The sequence below is a fragment of the Carassius carassius genome, chromosome 26 (assembly GCF_963082965.1).
Source record: "Carassius carassius chromosome 26, fCarCar2.1, whole genome shotgun sequence".
Classification (NCBI taxonomy): Eukaryota; Metazoa; Chordata; class Actinopteri; order Cypriniformes; family Cyprinidae; genus Carassius; species Carassius carassius.
Window position 1 is genome coordinate 8076054 of NC_081780.1, and position 22390 is coordinate 8098443.

General features: G+C 38.0%; 1 protein-coding gene across 1 annotated transcript in view; it reads right to left on the reverse strand.

Moving 5' to 3' along the window:
* arhgef39 (Rho guanine nucleotide exchange factor (GEF) 39) overlaps positions 1-9229 on the reverse strand; it is a 41864-nt gene extending 32635 nt beyond the window's left edge. The window contains 3 exon segments of the mRNA XM_059511900.1: positions 4522-4620; positions 5321-5498; positions 9192-9229. Of these exon segments, the coding sequence (XP_059367883.1) occupies positions 4522-4620; positions 5321-5470 (249 nt within the window). The 5' untranslated portion in view covers positions 5471-5498; positions 9192-9229.
* Positions 9230-22390: the final 13161 nt, after the last annotated feature.

The window sequence follows — 22390 nt, forward strand, 5'->3', positions numbered from 1 at the left end:
AGCATTTTGCGGTTGAAGTTGATTTAAATAGATTTTAATGAAGTTGCTAGCCAAGGTAGCCTCTGTTCGTAATCGGGAGATGCTAGAGCAGCCGAGAGAGTTCTAACGAGGGCAAAGGGCGGGAAAAATAGTGTTTCCTTTTTCCTCCTCACAGCCAGAGGCTATTATGATAAATATGAAATTACGACTTACATTTTTTATGCTCTTTTTTTTTAGGCCAATTAAATTCTCTGGCCGTCAGGAAGATGACAAAGATAACATTAGCATTCCTCCTGCGTCATGTTAATCTACATTAATTCTTAGCGGTTGCGACATCTGGGCTGGGCACAGACTCAACCAAACAATGGAGGCCTATGTGGCTTCATTTGTGGGAAGCATGAACTGAGGAATACTAATTATCGTTGATGAATACTTAGCAGCGACACAAACGCTCGTAAAAACACAAATATGTACAGGACCCAAAAGCATCGTTCGGTTTGTTGGGAGACTCCCTCCTCCCTTCAATAGCGACAAGGACCCTCTTTCTTCATATCGGATACTATTTGATCTATTTCCACACCACATTTACTGTCATTAAGAAACCCCCAAGACACACTCGTTCAGAATATTTCTCTCTCAAATGCGTTTTTGATTCTGTGCTACTTAAGTGACAGCCCTTTTCAAGTTGGTGATCACTGTTACAGTGCATTCTATGATAATTGGGTTCTTTCCACTATTGCCTTATTCCCCTCATCAGGTAAACAGTCATAATTCTGACGAATGGCAGCGGCGTGACAATATATTCAAGTTTTGTTTGTTTGCTTGTTCAGCAGTGTTAAATGAATACGGAATGTATTTATCGACCCAATAGTATCATGTGATGTACAAACAATGAACTTCAAACCAACTGCACGCTATTCTTTTAAACTTAAATAAAACAGACAGATATTATTTTATTTCTTCGAATGTCATTGTATTACTGTCACCTGCCATCATTTTGAAGGTTTTACGGAAAACTGGGAATGATTGGTTAGCATTGTCCTCGGGTTATATAATCACTCATAAGACTTTATACAAAAAATAATTATAATACAATTGATTGAAATAATACATCAGAAATGTAAAATTAAATTCTGTTAAAAGCATAAAATTTTAAAAATAAAAATAAAAAAGAATACAATTAATTGTCTCATTAAAAATGTATTTCTGTCAAATGCATAAAATATGTACAATGTACAAATAAAATAATTTCAAATTAAAATAAAAAATTTTCTCATCCTCATGTTGTTCCAAACATGCATGACTTGCTTTCTTCTATGGAACACAAAAGGAGAAGTTTTGAAAAATGTCCAGGTTCTTTTCCATACAAAAAAAAAAAAAAAAAAAAAAAAAAAAAAACCTTCACCATTAAAATAGTGCTTCAAAAGAATTCAAAAGAGTGCTGTGAGACTGGTGGCTGCAGTCACCATCAGTTTTGGTGGTAATGCATTACAAGTAATGCGAGTTATGTAAACAGATTAATTTTTTCAAGTAACTAGTAAAGTAATGCATTACTTTATAAATAAACTTTTTCAAATAAGGCTTATTGATTTTACATTTGGTGTGAAAGGGCCTTTAAAGTTGCCAAAAATAGAACTTTTAGAACTAGATTTTTGTTATTAAAAATAAATAAGTATCAACTCAGGTGACTAAAAGTAACACAAAAACACAATATTGTAACACACTACTTTTATTAGTAACTATTACCATTCACTTTCATTGTATGGAAAATAGCAGCTTGGACAACCTGCTAAATATCTCCTTTTTCATTTCACAGAACATATAAAGTCATGAAAAGACATTTGAACAAATTTACTTTAAAATCTACAATGGTTTATGAATTCAGATGCATTCATACTATTTTTTTTTCTACTATAAAGTGCATATTGTGTATGATAAAAAAATATATAAAAAAAATATTCTACAGCTCACCTCCTGTCCTTGTTCTCTGTTTTTCTGTGCTACAACTAGTCCAAGATAAAAAAAAGTGATGATTTCAGCTTAGGATTCAAATAACCTTCAGCAGCCAGTAGATATCAACATGCATCTGAAGAAGCTTCCTGATAACGATGTGGTTTTGGAGAACGCAAGCACTTTATTCGTTTTAATCAGTCAGCCACTGCTGTCTGTTCACAGATCTAAATTGAGAGACTGCCATTACGCTTCACCCGGCACTTCAATAACTGATTCTAATGATGATATATGGTAACCGAGCACCGATTTATCCAATACATCGGGCTCTGAAACTCAGCCCTCCATCTTCATTCAGCCACTGTTTGTAGAGAGGCCCGTCAATCAGGCATTGATGGGAGGCTCGGGGACCCACGGTGATTCATTATTCAGACAATTTTATGATTCTCAATCAACAGGGCCTGAATGAGGCCCTCGAAGGCAGTCAGTAGTTCTCCTTCCAGTCGTTTGGTAATATGTACGCAACAAAACCACGATGTATTAACTCATACGAAAACTTTGGCCAATTCATGACTAATGAAATCTCCTGACTAGGTTTTTCCTGTTAGGTAACATCTCTCTGAGCATGTCAGTTAAATTTTCTGAGAGTGATCATGTTGTTAAATATATCAAACACTGCTCACCTGCACTGAGGAGCAATGATCTCTCTAACGCAAGCTTGAAGGTCTTAATACAATACGCTTACAGGCTGTTGGACATTAGGAGAGGCATGCTTTTCTATTTTTGCTTTCAGATGTGGTACATCAAAACACAAAATGCTTCACGAGAGCTCTGTGCCATAGATAGCCTCAGATAAAATGAACAAGAACAGGCTTCTTGACACCTGTGAGTTAATTTGTTGTTAGTCTGCCCAGCCCGCATGGGCAGATCAATGCCGACTGCTCTTCAGGCCAGTTTTTCTGATGTATTATTTCATCTCCTGCGCCTCGTTTCCAGTGGCACCGGCTTTTCATTTGCTCAAGCTGTCATAAATGCCCCTCAAGCAGAGTGGTACCCCTCAAGCAGAGAGTCTAATCGTCTGTATGCTGAAGAGTCGCAGCTGGGTTTCACGACTTAGCACAAAGACATTATCAAAGTCATCAAGGAATTTCTTATTACTGTAAACTACACATCTACACCTTGGACTGAAATGACTGATTCCTTCTTTTTAGCTGACATCACAAATATTTCTCATTTTCCAACTCACTGCCCTTCTCAAAAGTGCCGGTACTTCAGTACTTCCGGCTGTTATTTTAGTATTATTTATAGACTATTGTATTATTTATTACTAGTTTGAAGGAACTTTTATTTATAGCTTTTATCTATAGAAGTTTTAGCCTTTTTATTTTTTCATTACATGTTATGCAAGTCACTAAAACACAAGCGTCTGCCAAATGCATAAATGTAAACACGTCTTTATTTAAAATTTAGCAATTTAATGTATTTCAGTTATTCACCAAATCAAAATGTATATTTTTTTAATTTACATTTTCTCATCTAATATTTATATTTTATTTAAGCTTTATTATTACAGTTACCGAAGACAATGTTTTAAAAGTATTTTACGATAACAAAACTGGTTTCACAATCAAATCCATTTCTTGCTGTATTAATGGTAATTTTAGTGAGTGTTATGGACAAAAACAACTTGTAATAAAATATTAGATATAAATACAGCTCAACAGAGCTGCTGCTGTATATGCGGTTAATATTAATCAAGGAATGTTCACCCAACCCCCCACCAAAAAAAAGAAAGAATAAAAATCAGTGAAAAAACTGTTTTCAATTCAATGTTTTGAATTTGTTCCGGAAATTCTGACATAAAGCTTCAACACTATGTCCTGCTTTAAATAAAAGCATTTGTCAACAACATAAGAACAAAACGTACATTACAACTACTGAAATGTTGGTATCATAATGAGATCTTATAGGATAAAATCAGGTCCTGCAAGAATTCTTTTTATATTGAATATCCAGTGTTACTCAGAAGTGCAAAAAACCTGATTGCTATGCAAACTTGAAATGGGCTGCAAACAGTGTTTCATGCTAACTTTAAACCTTGTGTGGAATAGCCTGATGTCTATAACCGGCGAATCAGCTACAGTAGTGCTGAAGTCAGGATGAAAGACTGAGTATCAGTAATGAACGCATGGTAATGAACACTTTCATTAAAAATACATGTTTAAAACATCAGCGATTGCAAATACTTATTTTTATCAACACATTAGGCTTAGAAAACACAAATGGCGGCCATTATGAACAGGCCACCATCACCTCTGATTGTAACAGAGGCAGGATAACGGGAAATACTCTGGAGAAAGTGTATCTGTAAGCCTAAATCCAGCATCCACATCGATTCTCAATCCAATTAAAGAGAATAACATAAGATAAGGCACACCAGGCATTCTCCAAGTTCTCAAACTTGATTCTCCTGTTAGACCCCAATTAATACTCCCCTACCCTCTCATCCTTTTTAAACGGTATCAAAGCCAGCCACCCTCAGCCGCCTCTCTCCCCTGAGCGCGAATATTCACTTAATTATTTAAAAGATACTTACTGGTTTATTAAATGAATGGATTTAATTGAACTGAAGATGCTTTCTCTAATGTCCTGCCTGAGGGTTCCTTTGGCCTTCAAGATCTCCACAAAGTACTGGAGAAAAGACAGAGACAGGAGGGAGAGAAAATGTAATTTTCAGACGCCACTCGTACATGACTCTTCATCTTACTGAGAGTGTCACCTCTCGTCGCACACCCTTGAGACAAAGCGAGAACAAATCTGTGGAGAGCCAAGCATTTTGCAGCAATGACATCTCAATTACCTCCAACTGCTTCATATGAGCCACATATCTAACACAACTCCACCAGCGGTTTGGTTTCTCAAAAAAAGTTGTGTTTTAACAGTCAACCATTTAATTAGCTGCGCCATTCACAAACAATGAGAAAGACCTGCGAGTTCGCCGTGTTAGCTTTTCAAGTCCAAATGCCAATTCTTTTGATATACACAACAAAATACGCACAGAAATGGCACGGAAAACTCTGTGATCTTAATTACCTGCAGAATAAAAGCCTTGAGCAGGTTATAAACTATGAATTTCAAAGGAATAGCCCTGTGATGGTGTCAAGGACGACTCAATGAACGGAAAACCTTGTGCTGTTGAAACATTCAATAAAGCTCTCAAAGATAATTAGAATTTCAGAATTGTATTAATAAAGATATTCTGATGATAATCAAATTTTTCTGTTTCTATGACTAAATCCAGCCCTGACAAGTGATTTCCTCATCAGTCTATTGTTTGATACAAGTCAGCCCATGGGCGTTTGTGTAATGTTGGGTCTATAGAGAGACTAACCGTGGCGACCAGATCTAGCTGTTCGCAGTATCTTTGTTCACTCTGGACTAGCTCACGGGCCGTGTGGCTCCTCTTCCTCTCCCAGAGGTCCCGCTGCTCCTGAATGCTGCGGATGCTCATGGGGGTGAACGGACTCGGAGCAAAACTCATGACAGACCATTCCAGATCAGTTTTATACCTACAAAACAGAAAATCACTATTAAACAGACATCCAATTACCGGTTGTTGACCAAAATAAAAATGTAATGATGATAACTGAAATCTTCATATTTATATTTAATATATATCTGAAGTTGAGCCATTTAAAAAACTAATTAAATTTGAATTAAAAATATTTTCAATTACTTTACTTAAATACATATATACTTAAATACTAACTTTCAAATGATTTATTATATATTAATTTGTGTGTGTGCTCATATATACTGTATACACACACACACACACACACACACACGTATACACAATACATTGTATATGTATATTTTCACATATAATAACATTTTACATATAATAACATTTGTATTTTTAAGAATTCATAACTTAAACATTTATTTAATAATAATAATAGTTTTATAAACTGTTGATTATTGTTTATGATACAATTTATAAAATTGTATAAAGTTCTTAAAGAGCTAATATAAAATAAATAGAAAATATTTCAACTATTAAATGACTTTCTAAAATTATTTAGATTACTTTTATTATTTAATTTCACTTTCAGTTTGCTCCTATTGATATTTTTTAAATTAATTTATATTTGATATAAAATAAGTGAATTCCATTTTTTTTCTGATTTAATCAAATTCATTATATATTAATCTATATGTGTATATTATAAGAAATTATAATACATTAAAAATATTTTAATAATGATTTTAATTATTTCAGCCTTGTTTAATTGCATTTGCTTATATAGGTGCTTTTAATCATTCAGAATTTAATAAAACTGTATAATTTTTTATAATTTTTACTAGTGCTGTCAAATGATTAATTTGCGATTAATCGCATCCAAAATAAGTTTTTGTTTACATAATATATGCATGTGTATATTTTAAAATATTATTTATATGTATACATTTATATTCATATAATTCATTTTATTTATAAATATATTTAATATATAAACATGACATGTGTAAACATGGAAGTGATTAATCACGATTAATCATTTGACAGCACAATTTTTTACATATTGTAGTTGATAAAACATAGAATTCTATATAGTATTTATTCAAATAAAAGCCAAAGAAAATATTTTAAATATTAAATAACTTTAGAGCAGCTTCACATCTTCTGTTGACTTCATTAATCAATGCTCTTTTTTAATTTTTTTAAAAGTACTTTTTTAGCCAATTTCATAATTTACATTATTAGGGTGTTAAAAATCCATACTTTGACATTTCTAAACTACAATCAATACAGTCAAATAACTAGCCAATAGCATTTGACTAAACAACAGACCAAGTATGAGGGACGACCATCTATTCAGTCCCCTATGAATTCGTAATGACAAACAAACAACATATGCAGAGGGTAAGCCTCCAATTAAGAGAAGCCAAACCTACACACATCCCAACAACACTGAACAACACACACTCTTGATCTATGAATTAGTGCATGCTCTCTCTCTCTCTCTCTTTCAGCGAAGTAAAGTCTCAGTCTCTCCATCATGACTCCCTCCCCCAGCCGGTGGAGCTGTCCCTTGACTCCGAGTGTCCTCTCTGCACTGCCTCATTAGTGTCAGCTCTAATGGAGCGTCAGGGCCAGAAAGAGGAACGAGACCAACACTTTAACAGCAATTAACCCTTGTTCTCTCCTGAGGGAGGCTGGCGTCAGCCCTTCTATAACACACTGTAAACAAGGCAGCCCGATCCACCCAAAAAGACTAAGAGGTGTGCATACGGGTATCCATGAGGAGCAAAAGCACCAATCCCATCCCATCAGCCTTTGTGGTGCCCGTCCCCTTGTTTGTACAAAACCCCCTTAAAATGTGAACGGCATCCCCTGAAGTTCCTTGTGCCCCATGCAGCTTCTGCTAAGTGCTGCGTCTGAAGCCAGTGCCACGGTCCATTTTTACCAGCAACTTACTGTAAATTGCATCACTCTCGACACTCATATAAGCAGTCAATTTTGAGAAATATTGCAGCATTTTAGGCCCAGTGAAGCCAATTAAAAGCCAGCTGAAGAGGACTGGGGTCAGGAGTACCTAGTTAAAAAGAATAAATATGGAGCAACCGGCAGGGTTTGTTTGCATAACTCAGCGCTTATATTAAACAAGCCCACTTTCTTTTGTTCAGGATAAGGTTTTATGCATACATATGGAAAATTACAAAGACAAACCCTGGTTTTCTTTACAAACACTCTTGTCTCTAAATATAAAGGTGTTGGGTAACACCTGTAAATAAAGCAGTGCAACATCATCAGCATTGGCAAGTCCACAGATCTGCTTCCCAGAAGAGCCACATGGATGAGGGGTGGAGCTGGAGCATGTCCAAATATTCCCACTCACTGTTATTGCTCTGATGGTTACGGTTAGATCTACAGTGCTATTATAACTGGTATCATATTATACTTTTTGTTAATATTTAGTTATGTTTTGTTATAGTTTCTCTTTCTTTAATTTTAGTTTGTTTTAGTCATTACATTTTATTATATAATTTTTATTTATTAGTTTTTGTTTATTTATTTTTGTTATTTTAGTTCATTCAGTTTAAGTCATTTTGGTGAAAAAAAGAGAAATGCTGCCTGTAGATGAATTACTGTTATACTGTTTTTTATCCGTTTTACTTAATTTAACGTTTATTTTATTTCAAGTATGAAAAAGGTTTACGGTTTTAGTTCTAGTTAAAGATAATGACCATGAATTTAGACAATTGTAAGAAATCAAATTTTTCAGATTCCAGGCTTTTAAATTAAAAATGGAAACAAGTCCAAATAAGGTCTAATAAAAGCAAACTGATGTCATCATGATGGCCTAAAGCAAGTTTAACTCTACAAACAGCTGATTAAATATTTCATAGCTGAGCCAAAGCATAAACATTTAGATTTTCTATAGAAATTCCCATGAGTTTTGCATGACTTCTTAAGACACTCATTTCAATGATTTTTGCAGGCCAAGGAAATCACAATTTTACAACTAGATTTCCAGAGATTTTCATCACTATGGAATTATATAGTGAGTAATAGTAAAATTATTCTTATAGGTCTCAATTTGATTCCAGAAACAAGTCATTGTTGAGAAAAAAAGAAAAAAAAGCATATATATATATATATATATATATATATATATATATATATATATATATATATATATATATATATATATATATATATATATTAAACCTTATAACCTAGTTGCATTTATTTTTTTATTTTATTTATATATGTTTTTTTTGCTGCAGGGGGGTACTTCTACAGTCTACATTATTTCTTGTTTTATATATGAGGTCTCTGAGACCACAGATACAGTAATCTAATTTCAGTAAATGAAATATGATCTCATTGAGTAAGAAATTGAGTTTATAATCAGCTCTTACAATTCACAAAAGCATCAAGTATCAATCTTTAGTATAAGTACAAACAAATATAGCCTTAAGGGTCTCTCAGATCCTAAGAAACGGAGGATTAAATAAATACGTAGCTTTTGATTAACAATGAAATTTATTTTGTCACTATGTATAATAAAACTCTTAAAGTCAACAGGCAGGGAGTAAAAAAGTAACTTTTTCGCATGACTGACCTCAAAAACAATGTAGAAGTAGCCTACACTTCTGTTGTCACGTGTTCTATATACTGTAGCTCACTTTATGATCCAGTTACCATTAATTAAATCGTATATAGAACGTATAAACGCAAAATAATTCCATACCTGACGTTGTTCGTTCTTTTCAAATTGAATACAGGCGCTCTTTCCGGGTTGTTCTGCGCTCTGATTGGTGCGCAAAAACATGTGACGTCATCACGAAATTGAGTAGATTCGGCGCTAGGGGTCATTTCACCAAAAGCCTAATCAACAGTTAAATTAATGATTTTATGAACAATTAATCTTATTTCTCAGAGACACATAAGTAATACTTTATAGGATATACTATGTAGGCTATGTAATATTCATCCTAAATGTCATTCTTTGTCTCACAGAGTAGAATGAAATTAATTATTTAAATCACCTTTTCAAAATAATAAAAGAAAAATCACACAATTCTTAGTAGGCTATTATTGACTGAATTTTTTTTTACTCAAGATTAAAACTTGTGTGAGTGGATAGATTATTTATGACTTGTGTTCTTTCAGTATTTTTTTATGATCATTAAGAACAAGATGGAGCACACATGAGAAACATACTTTCATAAAAAAAACTCAAACTTATAGAAAGTGCCTCCAGAAGTGCATAAGGCATGTTAGGTGAATCCAATCTAACAGCTTCGAAGCCCAAAACAGAAAAGAAAAAATACTAAATATATCTTATAAATAAGACGAACCATTAATTTTACATTTAACTTTCGCATCCTAGGAGTTAAGAAAGGGAGTTTAGTCTATACTCCTGATGATTCATCTTAGGAAATGAAGGGAGGAGAAAACACATCTCAGCAAATTTCTGCTAATTATACAAGAGTGTTGGCAAGATGAAAGTGATGCCCCGTGATCAGGCTTGGCACAGTAATAGCCCCTAACTCCTCATAGACAGTCCCTCTAATATAAGGAAATCCACCAGGACCACCAAGTTCTGAAGTGCAAGCATCAACTTCTCAAACTATTTGCTTCTCCTTCCCACAAACAAAAAGCTTGCAGCCCGACATCAGCGAGAACACTGACATCTAGTGTTGCCTGTGTGGCTATCTGAGAGTATCCAGCCTCTGACCACCGTGACAGATGCAGCATCTGCATGGAAAACATGTCCAGACCTGATTTTATAGTGCTCTTGCATAAGGAACTTCTTAAGAAATTAAAATCAGACATGATTAGAATGCATAATGTTCTATAGTTCACCCAAAAATGAAAAATTAAAATTCTGTCATCATTTACTAAACCTTATGTCATTCCAAAACTGTATGAATGGCTTTCTCTTATGTATTTGTGTAGTGAAAGTCAGTGAAATGGAAGCTTTCTGCTGCCTTGAGATAAAAAAAGAAGATAATTATATTAATAACCATAAAAAGGTAACTGCGACTTTTTATTGCATAATTCAGACTTTTCTTCCTCACAATTCTGAGCTTATATTTACATTTAGTTATTTAGCAGTTGCTTTTATTCAAAGCGATTTACAAATAAGGACCAATCAAACCAATAAAATAGCTGCAATATGTAATTGCTGTGAAAAGTCCTGTTGATTTTCACAATTCTGACCTTTTTTTCCTGTTTTTGTCAATACAATGAAAATCAATGAGGTACAAAACAACATAGCGCCTGGACATATCTTCTTCTGTATTCCACAGATTTCAAAAGTCATATGGGTTTGGAACAACACGAGGCTGACAGATTTTTCATTTTTGGCTGAACTATCCTATTAAAACCATGCAGTACACAGTGTACACATGATGTACTGTATACCTCAACATATGCTCATTAATACGACAACACTTATAGTGTGCAATATTCCTAATAACATAAGGACTTTTTCTGGAGTGCCAGATGAGACCTTACCCTTGAGTCATGTTTTCTCTGTGAGCTGAAAGCTTTTTGTGAACGTACCTGAGACATCAATCAGTCCGTTACAACTAAAGTCTATAGATAATCTAAAACGGTAATTCTGCCGTATTTTCAGTTCGTTTTGAAAATCAACACTATGTATATTATACATATAAGCTATTAAATCTTACAGCAACACTCAAAAAGGTGGAAAAGAGGAGCACTGCGAATCACCAAACTGATAAAATACATCTTTAATGAGAGATTCATTAAAATATAAAATGTATGACAATATTGGCGGCTCTGCTCTTTATTGTTTTCAATTTTATTGTGTTTCCAGAACATTTGGTATTATAATAATTGGCCCCAAAACAGACCTGTGCAAATTAGGCCCATTTTGCCTTCAGGCTATTGAGGCATGAACAGTCAGAGACACCGCAGACAAAGGGTCCTTTTTCACCTGAGGAGAGAGGAGGGGGAAAAAAAGTGGTAGGAGCGTCAATAGTCTACACAAGTAAAGCAAGTCTCCCAAGGTTTTTCAGCCCTGTGGTGCATTATTCATTCTCACCGTAGCCAGAGGACTCTTAATTGACCCTTGCTCCTCACAAAACTTCATGAGATGAAAGAATGCAATGTTTTGTAATTCAACTTTTTTTCTGAGTCCCCCTCACTCCAACTCAATGGTATTGGATTTCTGTTCATGAATTATTCAGAAGCAAAAAAAGAGAGGTAACCCTAAGCTTAGAGATGTCATAAGAAACTATGCTGCAACTGCAGAACATATCGAATCACTTAGACAAAAACAAACACGGGCCCCATCACAACAAATAGTGTTTGGGGCCTCTCGATGCCAAAGCCTTTTGAGGAATTTACAGGTCAGTATGCTTATGTAACAGTCGTGATGAGAGCAAGGAAAGGGACTTTTTACTTTTAACAACTGATGCCTGCTGTGCGACCGGACGTTAAGTGGCTTCATGAACACAGACGGTTTGCTGTTGAAGCACATGCATGATCATTCTCGTTAATCTTATTTACAGGGATTAGAGGCAAGACATTTTTCAAACGTCTCCCAGACGGTTTTACTGTGATATTACAGATCCTATAGGTCAGATATGCAGTAGTAGTAATATTCTGTCATGATAAATAAATTACAAGAATAAATAAAATATTAACCAGAATAAATTGCAAAATCACCCCCCCCCGCCCAAAATATAAATAAATAAATGAAAGAATATATATATATATATATATATATATATATATATATATATATATATATATATATATACATATATATATATATATATATATATATATATATAAAGATAAATATTAATTTAAAATTAAAAGTCGTTTTAAAATTGAAATACAGCTGAAATAAGATACAAATTTGATTTAAAAACTATGTTAAAACGATAAATGTTAGAAATGAACTGAAAACAAAATAAAAATAAAAGATGAATGAAAATATTAAAAATACATTTCAAAAATATTTTCAAAAGTAATAAAAAATACAAAGGCATATAACATTTCTAAAATGAAAATTGAAAATATAAAATTAAAACTCTACAAAAATATGAATACAAATTGTAATATAAATAATACTAAAATAGCATTTGTTCAAAAACAATATTTTTTTAAATAGTTAATACATTGTATGTTTTTTTTTTTTTTATATTTTCACAAATACATTTTTATATATCTCATCTTCGTTGTTCATGATGAAAACAAAGACCTTTGCACTGAAATGGAGAGAGCCCCGTGGCTGACACTGGTAACGAATTGTGAGCGTACTCCACCATAGAGAGTTGTTGGCTCCAGGAAGAAGGATTCTTGGAGACCAAACATTGCAACGTTCTCTCTAAATCTTGGTTGGCTTGCTCAGACTGCCCGTTACTCTGGGGATGATAACCCGAAGACAGGCTAACCGTCGCTCCTAGCAACTTACAAAATTCTTTCCAAAATTTGGATTTGAATTGGGATCCCCTGTCAGAAACCACGTCTACCGGGAGGCCATGTAACGAAAGACGTGATCTAGGACAGTGACCGCTGTCTCCTTGGCTGTCGGTAATTTGGGCAAGGGAATGAAATGTGCCGCCTTCGAGAACCGGTCCACTATGGTCAAAACGACCGTCATGCCATTAGAGGGCGGGAGGGCGGTAACAAAATCTAGTGCGATATGTGACCAGGGTCTCGAAGGGACAGACAGCGGTTGAAGAAGCCCATCAGGAGGCCGGTTAGACGACTTACCACTGGTGCAAACTGAGCAAGCCAAAACAAAATCGTGGACGTCATGAGCCATAAGTGGCCACCAGAATTGTTGTTTAACTAACCCCTTGGTTTGGCTTATCCCTGGATGACAAGCAATGTTAGACCAGTGACCCCACTGAATAACTTCGGACCGTAACTCTTCCGGCACAAATAAACGATGTGGTGGGCAACCGGGCGGAGGCGTTACCCCTTCTAAGGCCGTCTTGACCTTCGATTTGACCTCCCATACGAGTGCTGAGACGACTATTTTCTCAGGTAAAATACACTCGGGAGTCACCGGGCGGGCGGAGGGATCAAAAAGACGTGACAAAGAATCGGGTTTGACATTTTTGGAACCCGGGCGGTACGACAAATCAAATCAAAATGACAGAAAAAAAATGCCCACCGAGCCTGCCTGGAAATGAGTCTTTTGGCAGCTCTAATGTACTCTAAATTCTTGTGATCGGTCCAAACAATGAAAGGTACCCCTGAACCTTCCAACTAGTGAAGCCACTCCTCTAAAGCTAATTTGACGGCCAACAATTCTCTGTTACCAATGTCATAATTGCGTTCAGCAGGAGATAACCGATGAGAGAAAAACGTGCAGGGATGCATCTTATCGTCCGAGGCAGCACGTTGGGAAAGAACTGCTCCTACCCCCACCTCTGATGCATCAACCTCCACCACGAACTGCTGTGAGGGATCAGGGGCTACAAGGATGGGAGCCAAAACGAAGCGGCTCTTGAGGTTGGTAAATGCAGTTTCGGCTGTATCCGACCACCTGAACGGAGTACTGGGGGAGGTCAAGGCCGTCAGAGGTGAGACTAGTTGGCTGAAATTATGAATGAAACGTCGATAGAAATTAGCGAACCCCAGAAACTGCTGTAGGGCCTTACGGGAATCTGGAGATGGCCAATCTATCACAGCCTTAACTTTGTCAGGATCCATACGTATTCCCTCGGATGAGACGATATACCCTAGGAAGGGAACAGACTGTGAATGGAATACGCATTTTTCTGCCTTGACAAAAAGCCCATTCTCGAGTAATCTCTGGAGCACTCGTCTGACATGTTGAACATGTTCCTGGAGAGATGAAGAAAAAATCAGTATGTCATCCAGGTAAACATATATAAACTGATCTACCATGTCTCTCAACACGTCATTAATGAGTGCTTGGAAAACCCCTGGCAAGTTGGAGAGCCTGAACGGCATCACCAAATATTCAAAGTGCCCTCTAGGGGTTTTAAAGGCGGTTTTCCATTCATCCCCCTTCCTGATGCGGACCAAATGATAAGCGTTACGTAAATCCAATTTTGTGAATACGGATGCTCCCTGTAACCTCTCGAAAGCTGAAGACATTAACGGTAACGGATAGGTGTTCTTTATTGTGATGTTGTTCAGCTCTCGGTAGTCAATACAAGGTCGCAGAGAACCATCCTTCTTACCCACAAAAAAGAATCCCGCCCTCGCTGGAGAAAAGGAAGGGCGGATGAACCTCGATGCCAATGAATCAGAAATGTATTTCTCCATGGCCTCCCTCTCCGGAATAGAAAGAGAGTAAAGTTTGCCTTTAGGCGGAGACTTACCTGGCACTAAATCTATAGCACATTTGTAGGGACGATGCGGAGGAAGAGAAGCAGCATGGGACTTACTGAACACCTCCTTCAGGTCCAAGTACTCTGCGGGCACGTTTGATAACACCATGGTCTCTTTCTGAAAGACAGAAACAGGCACAACAGGACAAGCAGAAACCAGACAAGACTCATGACATCTTTCACTCCACAAGGTGACAGTGTTGGAACCCCAATCCACTCGTGGATTATGTTTGATTAACCAGGGGTGACCTAAAACAATGGGAGCTACAGGAGAGTCCATGAGGTAAAAGGATATGGTTTCACTGTGGTTGCCTGAGGTGAGCAGAGTGATGGGTTCAGTGTAGTGGGTGACGTGTGGCAGTTCCTGGCCATTGAGTGCGGTGACATGGATGGGATGAGACACAGGAAGGACAGGAAGGTTCAAGTGACGTGCAAGGAGAGAGTCAATGAAATTACCTTCGGCCCCAGAGTCCAGAAGGGCGTGACAGTCGTGAGTATGGTTCTCCCACTGCAGTTTCACCGGGAGGAGAGTCGATTATGTGGTTGAGGACTTCTCGGCAGAGATCCCACCCGATAGTAGCCTCAAACTTACTACCGGGCTGGCTCTATTACCAGGCATGAATGGATGGAATGCTCCAAGCCACCGCAATATAAACACAGTCCTTTGGACCTCCGACCGCTCTCTCTTCCTCTGGGAAAAGCAGAGCTCTACCCACCTGCATGGGTTCGTGATCATAGATGGGACCGACCATGTTCTCTCGACTCGAGCGGCCCCTTTCCGGAGAGACGTAATGGCGTGTAGGACTGACTTGTCTACCCAGGCGGTTAATCCGAGCGTCCACCCGAAGGGCCAGGTCGATTAGGCCGTTGAGCGTTCGGGGAAGCTCGAGGAGGTAGATCTCCGTCTGAACACAGTCGGCCAGCCCATGCAGGAATCGATCCCACTGCACCACCTTGTTCCACTGGCACGTGGCCGCCAGGGTGTGGAACTGAATGGAATAGTCCGCCACTGATGATTTTCCTTGTTTCAGGTCCGAGAGCTGGTGAGCGGCCTCCCTGCCGGCCGCGGCTCGATCGAAGACCCGTTTCATCTCTTCGGAGAGGGAGTGGAACGAGTCGCAACAAGGATGTTGATTATCCCACACCACCGTCCCCCATAAGGCGGCCCTGCCAGAGAGTGGGGTAAGAGCAAATGCAACCTTGGACTCCTCTGCCGCGAAGGTGCGGGGCTGCAATGCAAAATGCATGGAACATTTGTTAAGGAAAGTCCTGCAAAAGTTTGGCTCACCGGAGTAACTCTCTGGCGCCGGAAGTCGCGGCTCTGGCCGGAAGCGGTCCTGGGAGGTCTTCCAGGGGACGGGCGGCGCAGGCGGTGCGGTGGGTGCAGTGGGAGAGATGAGTTGATGAATCTGCTGGGTGAGCTTGGACACCTGTGTCACCAGCGCTTGGATCGTGCGTCCGGTGTTCACGATGCTCTCCTGCTGCTAATCCATGCGGTTGATGCTGTGGTGAATGAATTCAGACAGTGAAGTGGTGCTCGCTGCTTCCATGGTTGGTGAGAGCGTTCTGTAACGACTGGGTGAAGGAGTGGCAGGAAGCAAGTGCGAGATTAATGAGATTTAATGAAGACAATGAGACAATACAAAACTGAGACACAAATAATGCTGGGAGGAATGCACAGTCCAAGATGGTGGTGAGGAATGATGAATCCGGAAGGCGGAGGTGAGTTGGTAGCAGGAGAGGGTGACACAGGAATGTGGGGAAGCGAGCCGAAGGTAAGTGGTGTTGCTTGGTGGTCGGTTGCGTAGAGTGGACGGGGTTCCGGGGAGACACGGACATCCAACGCAGAAACACACAAGAAAACAAGGCATAGGTTACAAACATGAAACAACGCTCTCACGAACACAAGACGCTAGACAAGCCAATATATAGGGATGAGTAATGAGTGACAGCTGTTTCTGATGACAATTAACGGAGACACCCACAAACTAATCAGTGCTGACACATAACATACAGACTTCACCCACAAAGTGCAAAACCCAGACATATATGCTATGTCCTAAAGGTCGACAAAATGTTATAAAATTTGAAAAGTATTGATCAAATTTTAGGTTTCTCTCAACTAGACAAAAAAAGGCCAAAAAAAAAAAACCCTGACAACTCATCTTGTGCTACAAATTACTGTCCAATCAAATGCCCCACCTTTGCCCCGCCCCCTAACATCTAACTAGCTCTTTAACAAGTCACGCCTAGAAAACACGCAAACACAGGCTCTTGTGAAGCCGCTTTAATTTCTACACTTCAAAAATCTAATCTGAATCAACTCTATAATTGACCTTAAAAGTCATGCCTGTAAAGCAAGCATGTACTCAGTTTATAAGATAAATGATAGATTAAGAGCTACAAGGAAAGTGAAGTCATGGACAAAGCACATCAACAGAGAAACGAAGAGAGTGTACAAGGAAAACAAACTGAAAGAATGCTAAGGATTTTCAAAAGCAATTTGTTGTAATTGCCTATTGGTTGCCTTGATTAAAGTTCTCAATCCGCCCCCACAAGCCTAGACTCTCCATACTTGTCGCTGTTTCAGCATGTTTGAAAACGGTGAGCTCATTAAAGTAAAATGACTGTTTGGCCCTGGGAAAAAAATAATCACATGGAAACAAATAGACACAAAAAAGTGGAGTGACTCTCCAGTCGAGAAGGACCATTGAAAAAAAGCGTGGCGCTTGCAAAACCCAGCGGTTTTCATGGATAATGATAAACTGTCATGCCTGCAATTACTGCAAGCACAGGAAGGCAGGGTTTTATGCGTGTCAATGAGGTTTGCTCCTAATTGACGATTGGGGACACTAACTCTCTTGAAAGCTGTCATTCAACCATCAAGCATTGCGACGAGAGGCTCACCTATTGAATGTTCGCGTGCGCTTCGCACACGTGCGCTCCAGGTAGCGCGAGGGAACGGCTCGGTGTTGTGTTTGTCATTTGTGAACGTCCATCACCGATGCATTTGTTCTCAGGCTTCCACTTTGGGAATGGAAATTAGAGCGTAAAAGTTTGCTCTGTGCTCTGTGAGGGCCGGCTGTCACGCTTTCGCTGGAGACACATCTAAAGTTAAACTTGTGTGACACTAAATGTCCACGCCGCGTTTTACCTGTGGGACAGAGTGAATGTTTAGAGTTATGCTTGGGTTGTCACTGCATGTGTTTAACCAGTACCCAGACCTCTGGGATCCCATTTAAGTCAAAGCTGCTCCAGCAGTGCAAGTCATAGTGAACAAACAAGGGGCAGCGCATTCTTTTTCATTGCAACCTTATTTTTAGCTGCCTTTTATCTCGTTATAATTGGTTTATTCTCTTGAGATGTTTTGTCTTTTATTTCAAAGTGATTAACTGCAAAGAGGGTCTGGTGGGCTTATGTTGCCTGTTTCATTTGAACATATTATTAGCACTCTGCTGTTCCTAATATGTCTGTTTTAATTATTAGGATTCATCCACCTTCAAATGTGACTTGACAATGCAAATACACTCTTGGAATGTCAAAAAAACAACCTATTAGCTACTTCTCAAGACAAACGTTTGAAATGCATTCACAAACTGCATAAATCTACTTTAGCTCATATTTAAAGGGATTTAAAAGGACAACATTTTAAGCACTCTTTTTGGCTTTTAATTTTAAAAAGCATATAAATGTATAATTAAGCATAATAATAGTGTAAATATACTGTATTAGGCATATACAGTAGTGTAAATATACTATATATATATAAAATGCATAATATAATAGAATAATAGTTATAATATTATAATAATACTATTATTAAGTGTAACAATACTTCTAACTTATCAAAAATAAAATATATTTTTATGTTAGTATAATTTTATATATTATTATACACACACACACACACACACATATATAATTGATAAAAAAATAATAATAATAACAGTATATTATAGTAATAATAAAGTATATAATAATAATAATAATAATAATAAGCTGGATTTTTTTTTTATTATGCCATGAATGAATCCACACTGCTGAATATACTTGAGATATATTTTTGCTACTCATTTTAACATAAAAAAAAAAAAGATTTTCTAGAGTTGGAATACTATGAACATATTTAAATTGTTTAAATTGCATGTAGGATATGTATTTTCTGCATATTTAATTTGTGTGCATGCGCCTGCGTCCTCTGAACTCCCCCAAACCCTGAATAAAGACGCATGCTATGCTTTTGAATACCAAAGTTAGTTCTGACTTCAAATCTTTATCGTGTTTAACGGCGCTTGACTCTGCCGCCTTAATTCCTGGTGAGTTTTGCCTGTAGCATCTCAGCTGTTTACCAAAATCCAGCGACTCTGGATGTTTGTGTTGATTGGCAGTACGGCTCAGCAGGCGAAGCGCGATGAGTGTGTGATGTGTGAGGTCAGCTCAGTTACCATCAGCACTCTTGTTTGCCGTATTATCCACCTGCTTAACTTTCTCAATGCACAGCTAGAAACCAGGTGCCTCGTTCGTCTAATGATTCACCTTCCAGAATCCCCCACAGCTAATTCCCCCAACGGGTGCCGTGCTTTTAAACTCAGCAGAAAGCCTATTTACCCACAAATTAAAGCACAGCATCAGTGTGGCACCAGATCCAGTGTATTCGGGTAAAAACAGGGCAATTACTTGGAAAGAGCGCACCTTGGGAATAACGCTCATCGCAGGAGAGTGGGTGCGAGGCTCAGAGTGAGCAGTCTCAAACTCTGGGCTCATTCTGAATATGCAGGAAAAAAAACTTTGTGCGTGAAGTAAAAAAGGAGGCATATCCAAAAAAGAGCCAAGTCGGAAAGCAGTAAAGAGTTTTTGGGGAGGGGGAAAGCCTTGCTTGTTCATTACATCATGGGCGTGGAGAGTATCTTCTCGGCGCTACGCTTCTGAGGATGGCCTGATTCCAGTGGGGATTCCTTTGTTGTCTTTGTTTTGGGTGTGGATTGACAGGCTCTTGGGAAAGGACGGAAAAGGGAATACTGCTGGAGAGGATAGGGAAATATCAGCTTCATGAGTTTCATGATTCTTCGCACTCACCCTCAACCTCCCATCCATGTTAGATGCAAAATATCCTAGCAAGGAAGAAATTCACAAAACTTGCTACCTTTTTGTGGTCCCTTTGGGACAGCCGGCCTTGGGGAGCTCCAAACTCCAAAATGGAGGCGCTGGCAGGGATACCAGCCAATAAGGGAATGGCAAGATGCGCATGTTGGATTGTAGAAAGTTTTTGATCACTCACAGTGGAAGTCATCAGCAGGGTTCTCCGTATGCTATTTACCACGAATCAGTCTTACGTCTATCATGGTTTTTGCTTCTCGGTCATGGGGGATGTTTTACTTCTTGTTACTAACGCTGAAGTGTAAGTGAAACTAGCTGGCAATAAGTTTCAGAAACAGTCTCGTGCCTTCACATCATTAAAACCTACTGAGGCAATCCAAGTCATTCAAAGGGTTTCAGAAAAAAGCTTATTTCTTAGAGCAAACAAATATTTGCCAGAAAGATCTCAGATGTTTTAATGCTTGTGCAAAGGCTCAAAGAACCTATAACTTGAGAAATATTTTTTTTATTTGCTTTATGCATATAAATGATCATACGCAACCCACTTTCTTACGTAAGGTGCCATATTTCCAAGTAAGTCACAATAAATAAATTTAGTCAACAACAAAAAAATATATATATTTAACAACTAGACCTTATGCATCAGAAACTGATTATCAAAAGTTCGTTACGTACGAGTATACAGCCAGATTGAATTCATGGTGAAGTTTGAATTTGACGGCATGTTTTCTTACCAATTCGTATCAATTAAAAATTATATAGAAAAGCAATTTTCTGTTTTAACATACATCAATAAATCATTCACATTAAAACCAAGAACGGCTTTTAAAAATGTTCACAGCAACAGCTGTTAACAGTGCATTATATGGTATTTATTTTTAAAAAATTGACACATCATTTGCTGAAGTTTTTTCATAAATCTTTCATTAACTAAACTTTGTGCAAATGAAAAAGGTAAAAATGAAGAGCAGATGGCATTGGGCTTGCATCATTGGCCTCCCTTGTCTCTTTATACCATGTGCCATTGCCTCAAATTATATATCTGGTAACCCCGCTGCCCCCTGTTCAAATAGCTTTTGACTGTAATAAATTGCCTTCCGAGTTTTCATCCATAAATGGCTCCTAAATCGAGACGTGGAGTGGTCTGATGATGTTTTAATTGTAACTTGCAAAATGTATTTGCCGTGACCTACAGACTTTTTGTGGCAGCTTCTATTCAATATGTATGTGTGTTCCGACACCTTGGGGTTTAAAAAGGTTAATTAACCTCTGGTGGTAGACCTTTCCTTTGCACTTAACTTGGTCTATGTCCTGATAGTACCATTAACCCATGCCCTAGCCTCTTAACCTCCTCTATCATTACCCACATAAAATTCATTAAAACTTCCTATTGATCTTTCCTGCTCAACAAGACGTGTTTTTAGCAGCTGGTTTGTGATTTTTAATTCCTACAAAGCCACTGGCTCACATAACGGCTATAAGTGGAGAAACAAACAAAGCTTTCAGAGTTTCTATGCACGAAACTTCACCACACCTAACTTGAAGCCATAATTGGCTGTGATTAACCTGATTATATGTACTGTATGCTATCCTAATGCATGCACTTTAAACCAGCCATTCTCAAAATTTAACATCCAAACCGGGACAAGCACTTGTACGTGACGATTTGCGGTGAGGGTTTAAAGAGGAAGGCATAAATGCGCTTGTCTCTCTATAAGCTGTGAGTGAGTCAGACCATAATTGATTAAAACATTTTCCACTGGTGAGGTGTTACTAGTGGTTAATGGAAACAACGCCCCGACTAAGTTTGATGGAGAGACATCGGGCTAAAATGAGAACATTGTCTTTATGAGCAGACGTCAAACTGAAGCCCCCTTTGCTCTGCTTGCTCTGTCTGAAACAATAAAGCACAATTAGCGGGGGATTCAGGACTCGCTGTTTGTTCTGTTACTATGGCAGCGGCATTGATTAACACTTCAGCAGTCTCCAAATTAATGATGTAAAAGCTCCTATAAACAGCTACTCAGTGCATTGGTGCATCAATGCCTCTGTGCAGGTGTTACAGTGTGAGTGTTTGGGCTGGGAAACAAGGCATTGTGGGATGGAAGTGTTGCAGGTGGAGGGTGGCATCTAACACGCTAATACCTTGAAATGTAGATGTTAATTTGAAAGCCTTTTACGGCCACTTATCTCAAGTCATACGGCCCATATCTCGTCAACTGCTCTGTTTTCAATATTGATCGAGTCTATTCTTTTCCTTGTCTTTGTTTAATCAACGCCTCGTACAGCAGCATTAACATTTAGTCGCCCTGCGCACGTCTTTGTTGTTTATATACATCAATTTCCACAGAAAAACAACACATCCCCTCACATGGTCTGAGGATAATTGTGAGAAGCAACCAGTGTTGCGGAAGGTAATTTGAAACTGTAGCTTGCAAAGCTGTTCATTAGTTGTTTGCAAGCTACTTATAATTTGATCTACAGTATAGCTAATCATGAA